The sequence below is a fragment of the Belonocnema kinseyi genome, chromosome 6, assembly GCF_010883055.1.
Source record: "Belonocnema kinseyi isolate 2016_QV_RU_SX_M_011 chromosome 6, B_treatae_v1, whole genome shotgun sequence".
NCBI classification, from domain to species: Eukaryota; Metazoa; Arthropoda; class Insecta; order Hymenoptera; family Cynipidae; genus Belonocnema; species Belonocnema kinseyi.
Genome location: NC_046662.1, coordinates 103,927,031 through 103,938,704, shown reverse-complemented (window position 1 = coordinate 103,938,704; position 11,674 = coordinate 103,927,031). Strand labels below are relative to the sequence as shown.

The following is an 11,674-nucleotide window of genomic DNA, read 5'->3' as shown; positions in this document are numbered from 1 at the left end:
GAGTAATTTGAGGATTGGAAAACCAATTAAAGCCAAGTAAGAGCTGAAAATTTTCCAGTTCCTGGCGTAGTCTCTCTCCATAATCCTAAAAATTATATCATTGAAGTAGCCGTCCTGGTTGAGCCCAGTATAAATACAAACGAAATGAGAATTTCTATTTTGTAAAAATTTTAATGAACCGTTGAATTTAGTTATTCGATTTCATAGGGGGCAAATCAGTACTTTGCCCCTCCCTGGTCGATTTCCGAGGGGAGCATTGCCCCCTGTGATCCCTAGGGCTCCGCCGCCTCTGTACAGTGGTAATAATGCACCTTCTGTTTTGCGGCTCCCAAACAGAACACATGGTGGGGGTAAATTTCTAGCTCGATCTAGCAACTCTGTTTCTTTATCTATTCTATTTGCTTCTAAGCAGCCTCCTGCATCGACTGTGTATGTGCATGTCATAGTAGTTCTCTTACGATCGGGGGGCGGGGATGACTAGGAAACTAACCCAACAGTTGACACATTTAATTATGATATGCACTTTAAAAGCATCAATTCGAATTTTATATTTCTATTTTTTTTTACTAATATTATCCAGTTTATTATTTTTTAGAGTTTAAGAATTTGTTAAAATTATAATTGTAGCTAATAAATAAAATTAATAATATTAAGAACTCAAAGACAAAAATATTCGACATAGTCAGAAGATCAGAAGAATGGATAAAAAACATGTTTTATGTTCAATATGAATGTAATAATAATTAAGAATATAAAACTACAGTTCAAATTGCATAGTGACGATTCCTTAAGCCTTTAAACTCTAAACAGTTACAAGCTTTGGACAAAATACGAGAAACACATTAAATTCGTCTACGTTGTTGTCATAACCTGACTTTTGCAACCAGGAGCTAGAAAATTTGCGACCCATGCTTTTCGCCCTTATCAACAAGAAATAACTTTTAACAAATTAAAAGATTAACTAGATTACACACATTCCTATGTACCTTTTGTAAAATTCTCGCAAACTGATATCTTTTTCATCATTTTTGCAAATCGCTCCACTGAATATCCATACAAAAGTCGGAACACCTGATCACAGCGCCGCCTGTTGGATTAGTTTCACCTCCATTACCCCTCCGGATCGTCAGAGAACAGAGAAGTGGGAACAATGGATGGGGCTGGTTGTTGGTTGGCGCGTTTTCTTCTTCTATTCTCATTTCTTGGGTTTTTTACTTTTCCCTGTCTATTTCTTCTGTGTTCACACTTAACGGGTTAGCCATATTGTTATTTTTAATTTTACCCGATCTTAGCTTCATTCAAATGTGTTATTTTTTCTTTTTCTTTCCTCGGCATAGCTAATGGGGTTTCAATATTAATAGAGTGAAAACTGGCACGTTTAAATGCTTGACATTCTCGGTTTACCTAGTAGGGGGTTCGTGACCTAACCACGTGGTGGATTCATGCACTGGGGACGGGAAAAAGTGGGAAATTTGTTGTGGCTTTTACCATCATATCTGGTATTTTTCGCGCCAATTTCTCAAAATGACGCCGCTTGGTTTCCATTTCGTGTTGTTATCGTTCCAACTGTCCATAGTGTTTTCCAATTGTTTCATTATTTAACCTGTCCCTTTTTTCTATTTTCCAATCATTTTAGTTTTTATAACCCGATTTTAACTTCCTTTCCTTTTTAAATTTGTATACCCTTCACTTGTAGAATTTAGCATTCCAAAGTATATACAAACCGTTTTTTATCAGGGTCAGTTTCTTAATTATTATTATCGGTGGGCGATTTTGAAACGATTTTGTCTTCCAACGTTTTATCGAAAATTTTCTACCCGCACCTTTCTAATAAAGTACATACACAATTATAAATATTTGTAATTTTCAATAATAAATTAATTTCATTCCACAAATTTCAATAACATGAACAATAATTATTAAAACAAATCAATAGCATACTGTTAGAGTTTAAGTTTGGCACCTTCTACTCGTTTGACTTTACTTCCTCTGTACGGTGCTGCCAGCTAGTTCATCTCTCTTGTTTCGGTCAGTCCGATCTGTGTCTTATGAGCGAACGTGTTAAACGTGTTCTATCTAACGAGTCAGTTCTTGTTAATGTGATCTTTACTATATGAAAGGTGTTTCATTTAACTCTGCTTCCCAATCAAACTTACGAAACATATATGTAATGAAATAAATCATTTATCATCATTGACCTCTCTCTCGGCTTGAAGGATTTGGGAATTTTCGGCTTTGGCCCACGCCTTGCTGATATGTTCGGAATTTAAGAATTTTATGGGCAGTTTTTAGCGGTCACCAAGTTTTTGGGGGAGACACCAAAGTAAGGGATAGGGTAGAGGATCTGGATGCCGAGAGGAAAAGGTGAAGTCCGTAAAACGAGCATGTAACATCGAACTTGGATTTAACTTACATCCCTACCGATTGAAATCTCAGAGTATATGCTAAAGATTCTCAAGACTCTGAGAAGCTCTGAGAAATTCTCCGCAGACACTCAGGTAGATAAATTTAAAGGTCCAGGTAGCTCCTTTAAATTTTGTGTAGGCTTAAGAATGCCCTTTCCGAAATTTAAATAAAAATACGATCATAAATAACAAGCAGAGAGGCTATCTCAATAGAGTAGCTGACATTCAAGGGTCCTTTGTTAAGCTTTCAGATTAAAATTTAGAAATAGATTTTCTTCAATTTTATAGTCAACAGTCTAAAACATAATAATTCGGAATCTGCGGGTTTCGATGGTTGCAGATATCTGACTTTTTTATGTTTAGAACTGGAATTAACACAACGTTTCTCGTAAATGGAATGAGATACGCTAAAAAAGACCAGATTTTTTAATTCTACTCCAAAAATGTATATTAGTATATAAGTTATAATTATAAATAAGTATAATAAGAAAATTCATCAATTAAAAATAAAAGATGTTAATAATTTGAAGAAACATTTAAAAGGGCAGAGTCGGGTTAGCGACGGCCAACCACTAAATAACTCTGCCCGCCCGATACGTGACGAATACAAAGGACCATTATGACTGTCGCATCACTCTTAAAAGGGCCTAGGGGTCGGCCAACCCCTAGGCGCTGGTAATTCTCGCTTGACCGAGAGTCGAATTATTGTGCAAGATTATATCCCGTCGTGACATGAAGCCTGGGACCACGAAGAAAGAATTCACCAGGGGCACAACACTTTACACGGATATTAATTTGAAAGGTTTGGCAGGCCCTCCGAGACTGAGCCGGGTCGAGTTTTGGGGCTCGTAGCGTGCATCGTCTTCTTACTCCTTACTCTGACCCGCACGGATGCAGGGTGCCAGGGAATTCAATCTCGTATTCAATTTCAGTAAAAAATGTAAAGAAAATCAAATTTTTACCCGGAAACTGGAGCAATGCGTATTTAATCATATCCCCTTACCGAAGGTGTTCCGCGTTGATGTCGTGGTAGGGCTTGAGCTTTCCTCTCATGACTTTGACGGCTGTGTTGGCGGTAACATTGCTACCGGCAGGGTTTCCCATGCCAAATAGGCTGATAACGAAGAGGAGAGGGACCACAGCACGCGGGACGGTGGCGATGGTGAGCTGCGAGATAGTCAGGCAGATCTCACTAATCAAACAGCTGACGAGCAAGAACATCTGCGATAAACGGTTAGCAGTGTAACATCAACTGGGCCTGCTGAGGATGCGTTGACTAGCATTCGCTATTTGCAGCCAACCACCTCGACAGAAATACCAAGGGAGAGCATCAGTTGGGATACCACAATGAAAAAGAAATTGGTGCGTCTCTATTACGAAAGTGCGAGGTTTGAAACGAAAATGGAAAAAGGATACAATTTAAAAACGAAATTTGCTGTAAAGTATCCTAATATACAAAAAGCCGCACTAAGAGATCTTATCGCTCAGGTGAAGGACATCAGGACTAATCTACACGTGACGGAAGACCCAGCAATGGAGATTAAACAACAGGTTGATTTGGCGTGGAAAAACGACGGCAATGACCATCAGTTAGAGGAAGCCGCGTCGAGCGGTCAAGCAGGAGCAATTGATGTTCTTCCTCAACCTATTAATGATCCAATACCACCACACCCTCCAGAGGTGGATGGCCTTATACAACCAGAGGCAGAAGCAGAGGTTCAGCAACCAAAAAAGCGACGAAAATAGACATACCATTTGAACGGAGATGTTATGCACCTTTATTTTTTGGCATAGAAATGCGGGCAAAGTTTGAGGAGAGAACATATAGACTTTTCTTACTAAAATACCCAGAACTATCTACAAAAATAAGTGAGCAGAATCTGGCACATCAAAAATGCTCAATATCTGTAAACAGACTGCTTTCGGCTGTTGACATAGCTGCTATCAAAATGGAAGTGGAACAGCAGCTTCCTATTGATGAACTCCCCTTGAAAGATGTGGCTAACAAAGACTTGATTGATGCTGAAGGCATAGGTGCTAGGGATAATGAACATCATTTACCGGATCCATAAGACCCACATCCGGATATTAATAACAATGATGTGTATAGGGAAATCCCAGAAAAACTACAGCACCTTAGAAGGAATTTTTGTCGTGCTTTACTAGAGTTCAGATGTGTAGAACCAACAATAAGGCATTCTCTGCCCAAAATGAACATCATAAATGATATGCGTGCACTAATAGCACATCTCGACAGCAAGGTTTTACCTACGTATTTGAACGTAGCACAAACTGCGTTAGAGGTGCAAACTCTTGAATACTGTGCAGCTGTGGCAACCGCTGGAACGTTGGGCCGGAAAACTAGGCCTGCAAATGCAGTTTTTGTCCCAGAAAGGGATCGAGATCCACCATGGAAGATCACGTTGGATATGGATGTCAGCAAAGTAAGGTGCAAATTGGATCGATTGACTCAATATAAAAAAGGAAATAGAACCAGAAAGCTGATAAACTATGTTACACATGGCATACATTGACTACAAGCAAGCGTTTCCTTCCGTGCCGCATGACAAGAATGACAAGAATCAAGTATTTTGATCATGGACAACCAAGGATAACTAGATCAATACGCTTTACGAGCAAAACACTAAACAGCATGTCTCATGGGTTCAGAATTCATGATAATGAGGATGGTCATCAAGTGACCCATCTTTTTTACATGGATGACATAAAGCTGTACGCAAGTTCAGCCCAGACACTGCAGCAAGTGATTGATGTCACAAAGCAGTTTTCCAATGATATCCACGTGGAATTCAGACTAGATAAATGTCGAACAATGCATTTAATCCGAGGGGAATTAAGGATCGCAGAGTTAGAGAACGAGTTCGAAAATGACATCGAGGCAATGGCTGCAGGCGAATCATATAAATATCTGGGTATTCTTGAATGTAAGGGTATACAACATGCGATAGTTAAGACAAGCCTAACGACTGCCTTCACTACGAGACTCAGATTGCTTATGAAGTTTTCTCAACTCCGCAAATAAAATGAGGGCAATCAACACATATGCCATCCCTGTCCTCACGTACTCCTTCGGGCTCATAAAATGGTCTAATAACGACCTTGAAAAGTTAAATAGAATTGTTCGCGTAGAAATGACGAAGCACCGAATGCACCACAGAAATTCAGCGATTGAAAGTTGTAGCTCTACAATGACATTTAGGGGGTAGGGGCGTTGTAGATGTCCCAAACCGTGTGAATCACAAGTTATCCAGTTGCGAGACTATTTTAACAGCAAATGAAATGTTGCACTTTACAGTAATATCTGTAAAGCGGATCTTGACTATACGCCCTTAAATTTCTCCTCAGATGGAGTCTTGAATATCAGGGCAGAATCCATAGAGGAATTAGAAATACAATGGAGGCAGAAAGCCATCCATGGCGAGCACCCCAAAACGTTAGATCAAAATGAAGTGGATAGTGAGGCATCCAATATTTGGCTAAGAAAGAGTGTTCTGTATCCAGAGACGAAAGGATTCGTCATTGGGATACAGGACAAGATTGTCAGCACCAGGAATGATCGCAAACACATCTTACATCAAGACGTGGTTGACCGGTGCCGATTATGTGGAGACATCAACGAATCCTTGGAGCACATTATTGATGGCTGTCGAGTAATGGCTCAGAAAGAATATACGCACAGACATAATAATGTAGCGGGCATTATACATCAACAACTTGTCTTAAACCTAGGACTCTTAAAAGAATGGATGCCTTTCTATAGATACATTCCAATGCCCGTTTTAGAAATCGAAGCTTACATCTTATATTGGAATATTACTATTCAAACGGATCATTACATCCGGGCCAGTCGACCTGACATCGTAATGCGAAAAAAAGGTAGAAGAGTCTACATCATAGATATTGCTTGTCCGATTAACCGAAATTTGCAGTCAACCTATACAACCAAGATCCACAAGTATAGCGAGTGACGGCATGAAGCAAAGGCCATATGGAGGAATGTGAATCGTGCATCTATTCATCCCATTGTGATTTCGGCTACAGGCAATGTGCACGCAAAATGCACTGAATATCTTGAACTGTTAGGAGCCAGAAGGGTATTGGAAACAGTTCAGAAGGTTGTTTTATTACACACCTGTCGCATTGTAAGAAACTTTCTTGACCATCAGAAAGTGACCGACTAAAAACCCGTGGAATGGCAGATGGTAGTTCTAAGAAAATATTCAGAGGTGACTCTTGTCACCTTCAACGCTCGTGGCCGCTCGTAATTGTATACCTACAACATCATCGCAGGAGGTTTCAAGCATCGTATTAAATTAGTTGAATTAACTTATAACATTTTAATCTCATCAGTCACTTGACTTAGTCCGTGGCTATGATGTATAACCGGGTTTACCTGAGTAAAAGTTTAATAAATCTTTATTGAGTTCGTAAAAAATGGATATGCACAAGACGATCAAATATAACATGAGAACCCAAAGGGCGAGGTACAGCTTTAAGCTGCTTTCAAACCTAACATAGAGTTTCCAATAGAGTTAACGTTTTATGAATGAAATTATAACTAAAGAATATACTTGTCAGCTGCTTTGAAACAAAATATGTTTATTTAAATATCTCATAAAAAGAATTATTGTTTCAATTTCATTATGCTTACTCTTGTAACTTAAAAATATTTTTCTTATTTTAAAAGGTGCACTTTCATAATGTTGAATGGCAAGATAGTCATTTATTAACATTAAATAATATTTGAACGTATTTTGATCAGCATTTAAAAATCTAATATTTGTAAAGATCTTTTTTACAAATTAAGTATTATTTTCTAAATTCAATTGTATCCCAGAATATTTATATAGCGGAATTTTATATTAGCGGCATCTTTTTACTTGGATTTCTTCCTTATTTTTTACTTTTAGTTCATTTTTAAACGTTCTCAATATTTTAGGACCAAAAGTATTAAGCCCTTTCTCAAATAAGTGAAATTCGATTCTTTGTTTCAAGTATTTAAATATATATTTAAATACTTATTTCGCATTAAAAATTTAGTAAGAAAGAATTATAAAATAATTGTATAAATTAAAACTTGTGCGTTTTATGGAGTTTTTTTCAAATATAGAAAGAAAAAATCACATCGATCCGTTCTTGATAGAAGCTAAACTTAATTTTGAATTCTTTCTGAATAAATCTTTTTTATTGAAGTCTCCCGCAAAATTTCAAGTTGCCTTAGAATTATTCATTAATCCTGGCCGAAGCTTTGTAACTAATATCCATGCTTCCATAGCGTAATGAGTTAGGGCGCGCGGTAAAATACAAGTTTAGGTAGTGTAGGTAGTGTTCAAATCCTCCGCGAGTGCGGTTTTTAAAGCATTAAAGTGGCGATTATATGTGTAAGTGGCGTATTGGCGACTTGTAAACTTAACGGCGGAAAACCATTTAGGTGTTGCTTAGGACCCTATAGTTATGCATTGCGAGAACCGCATACACAGCACATCACATCCTAATCAAAGCCACTATGAAATTCATACCAAATACAAAATCATATATAAAGGACATACAAACCCCACTCTCAAAGATAATAGAACATAATAGAAGGCACACGTCTAAGTTTTTAAATGGTGTTCTATTAGACACTTTTACTAGTGAACGCAGCTTCAATTTTCATTTCGTCAGATCCTAAAAAAAAGTGAACAGTTTTCCATCAGGCATAATGCTTCTGTATACAGGCTGTTCCAAGCTCAAGTGTCCGGACTTATATAGCCGTATAAAAAAGAACAAATAAATCGAATATTTCTTGTCCAAAAATCAGTTGACGTTTTAGTTGTTGAGTTATAAAACATTCAGACCGAACTAATCAGCAGGGCGGTAGGAGCAGACGTGTGTGTGAGAGCGGGAGTCCAACGTAGTGCTATTAAATCAAGCGCCGAGATGGGGTTGCGACAAGAGAACAACGGTCACTACATTGCGTTGGACTCCCACTCTCATATGCACGACGGTTTATGGCGCGATCCTGATTGGTCCAGCTTAAATATTTTATAACTCAAAATTAAAACTTTAAGTGATTTTTGGAAAAGTAATTTTAGATTTTTTGTTTACTTATATATAGCAATTTAAATTCAAACAGTTGAGTCTAGATATTTTGTATAACAGTTAGTTCATAGTTCGCCACCGTAGCGCTACCATCTAAGCGCTCATACTCAATGCTTTGCCTGTGACACCGACACTATGCATTTTTGAATATAATTAGTTTATAAAAATTACAAATAATTGAAGTGTTATCGTCTACTTAACGTCTTCGTTCTTACATCACTATCACACATAGGAAAAATAGTTTTAATTTTATGAAAAATGCTCAGTCAAATCCCTTAGAACCACGTTTTGAATCTCTACGAGATATTGATGAAATGATTTACATTGTAGCATAACCAAATGAATTTTTGCGATTTTTAATGGGCTGGTAAATGAACAAAAATCAACTTCATAGGTTTGGATATTTTCATACATGTAATTTAAAACTTAAAAAACAAGAAAAGATTTTTAAATAATTTTTTATCAAAATTTTATAGCTGTTTCCTGCAGTCAATTCACAGTTTGGATAGTTCTTTACCAAAATTTAAAGTTTCACTTGCTCATTTGTGAATCTTCAAATTCATGACTAAAAGAAAATTTCAAATAACAAGAAAATGACTTAAAGGAACCACAGTCCCTCTGTTCCAGCAAATCATATCTCTAAATATATTTTGATTATGATTAATTCGCTATAATCCCTTTGGATTAGGAAAGGTATTCATACGATAGAGTATTCCGACATTTCCTTCTTTGCAAATTCACAAACTCGAAGGAAGCGAGAAAAATTCAAGTTTATCGAGAACCTATCTATTGGAGAATAACAGTTCTCGACTCTTCGGCGACAATTACCCAAGAAGGTGCGCTTTTTCAGTTTTATTAACCCAAGGGTTTTCTACCTTTAGTTTTATCCCCACTCTTGAGCTTCTGAGCGCTTCTTGCGCCTTTACTGGATTACGGAAATCATTCACATTGTTTGTTTTGTTATCACATGGTAATGCCCGTACTAGTCCGTCGGCAATTTGTTTAGCCGACAATGTGTGCCTACAATGTGCAGTCGTTCACATGATTAGTTTATACAAATAACAAATAATATAGAATGAAAAATTTTTATTACTAAATATAACTGGTAATAGTGAAAGTTTTTTCTGCTATTTTCATTCACGTAAAAGTTAAAAAATAAATAAATAAAAAATCAACTCTCCTCTCTTGAAAATTTAATTATAAATTTAACAACAAAAAATTCAAAATAACTCCAGAATTTTGATCTGAAAGTTATTTTGAACCTCATTTATTTCGCCCCACTATGGTAGATGATCACCCGACAGTTGACCGCAGTAACCGCCGACTCAATCTCGACACAAAAGCGCTTGAACAAGGTTACTCATATCTCAGGAACCCATAAAGAGTTTCATTAAGTTTTATGTACTCAAATTAAAGAAAAGGTTTCGAAAATAACATAGTATAAAGTTCAGATTTTTGCTACGACTTTTCCAGATCATAGCACTCGGTGCCGAATTTCATAAACCTGATAATCATTAAAATAGTAGGTCACTTTGTCTTCTTTAAGAGAAAACATGTTGATCGGAAGAACAATATAAGAATATTAGAAAAGGACTTATAGGTTCCATGAAGGATTTACAACAATTGTTTTCTCAGCTTACCTAGTTGTAGTCGATTAACAGGTGAAGTAGGAGGGAAATCATTGTGGATGACATAGAATACTGCTTCAATAGGATCATATTGTGGATCGGGAAGCAGATCTTTTCGAGTGGAAACATGAACTTCCAAACAAAGTATTGTCAGGAACTGATACTGTAAAAAATAAATTAGACAATACATAACTATCTTTTATTTTCAAAATTTTTTAAATAAACATTAATCCTGGAATCTTAAGGAACTAACCAAGTAATGGAGATGAAAGAATTGTACGTACGGAGTTGCAAAGATACAGTGTCGATGCATATATGTAAATGCTGCTGTAAATTGGTATTGGGTCTATTTATTATTTTGCAATCTCAGACAAGATAGCACAATTTTCTCACCACTTATATACGTACTCAAAACGATATTTTACCAAAGCTCAATATAGAAAATGCCTTGTAGGGTAAAAGCACCAGTCTTCAGACACGTAATAGTGGTCGGCCAATCCCGTGTATATCATAGTAGGAATAGAGTAATAAACCATTATTATTATTAAATGTAAATAGGTGTTTGCATTTTGCATATTTTCTTACAACACGAAAGGCAAAGAAAACATGTAAGTGATTTTTACTTTCACTAAAAAAAACTTATAAACATATTCTTGGAATTTTAACCGCTCTAACCTTAGGTACAAGTTAAGTTTCGTCAAATATTTTTTCTAGGAAGTATTTTAGAAATAAAAATAACGAGGTTTACATTAAATCCAATGAAAATTTGCATGGATATCGAACAACTTAGACAAAAAAGTAATATTAGTATTAGGTTTTTACAAGATTCTTCTTGTACTGCAGTCAAAAAATTTATGGTGATTTAAAACATTCGGATAGAGTAGAACTAACCTAAAAAAGTATGTGAAAATTAGGAAACAAAAAGTAAAAAAATATGTAGTAAAATTATTTAAATTTAGTATCAAAAGCATTTCTGATAAATTATTCTTACTTGTAGTATTTTAAAGCAGCATGATCTTAGGTTAATTATTTTTAAATACCAAATTTCGAAACCTAAAAATGCTGTGCGACTATTAGACACACTCTATCCGACCACTAAAAATATTTTCCGGTCACTGATGAGTAGAAATTTCCCAAGTACGCCTACAATTTTTGACGTTGGAAGGAAAATTAAGACTAAGTATTGGAAAATAATCTACTTATTTGTATAAGAACACAGTTTGAAAATTTTTGAGAAAAATGCATTTGTTTATTTACAATATGCGATTAAACATTTCTGCATCGTTTGATGAACAAATTATTATTTCGGAAACTATTTATGAAAAATGGATGCAAATTTCTACACACGTTTTGAAGAAACTGAAGAGGGAAATGATCTTGAGCAAGAAGAAATAAGTGATCCAAAATTCCGCTGTGATAATTTCGATGAGATGGACGAAATTGAAAAAATTAACGATATTCTTCGTGAATCTGGAAAACCAGTAATAAAAAAAACGTTTTTTACAACTTACGGGTAAAGGCAAGGAAAAGTTAGGTTCA

General features: G+C 36.1%; 1 protein-coding gene across 1 annotated transcript in view; it reads right to left on the bottom strand.

Moving 5' to 3' along the window:
- LOC117174268 (DNA polymerase zeta catalytic subunit) overlaps positions 1 to 11,674 on the bottom strand; it is a 198,175-nt gene that overhangs the window by 116,731 nt on the left and 69,770 nt on the right. Inside the window, exon 7 of the mRNA XM_033363187.1 lies at positions 10,148 to 10,298. Coding sequence (XP_033219078.1) covers positions 10,148 to 10,298 — 151 coding nt within the window. The remainder of the gene's footprint in view (positions 1 to 10,147; positions 10,299 to 11,674) is intronic.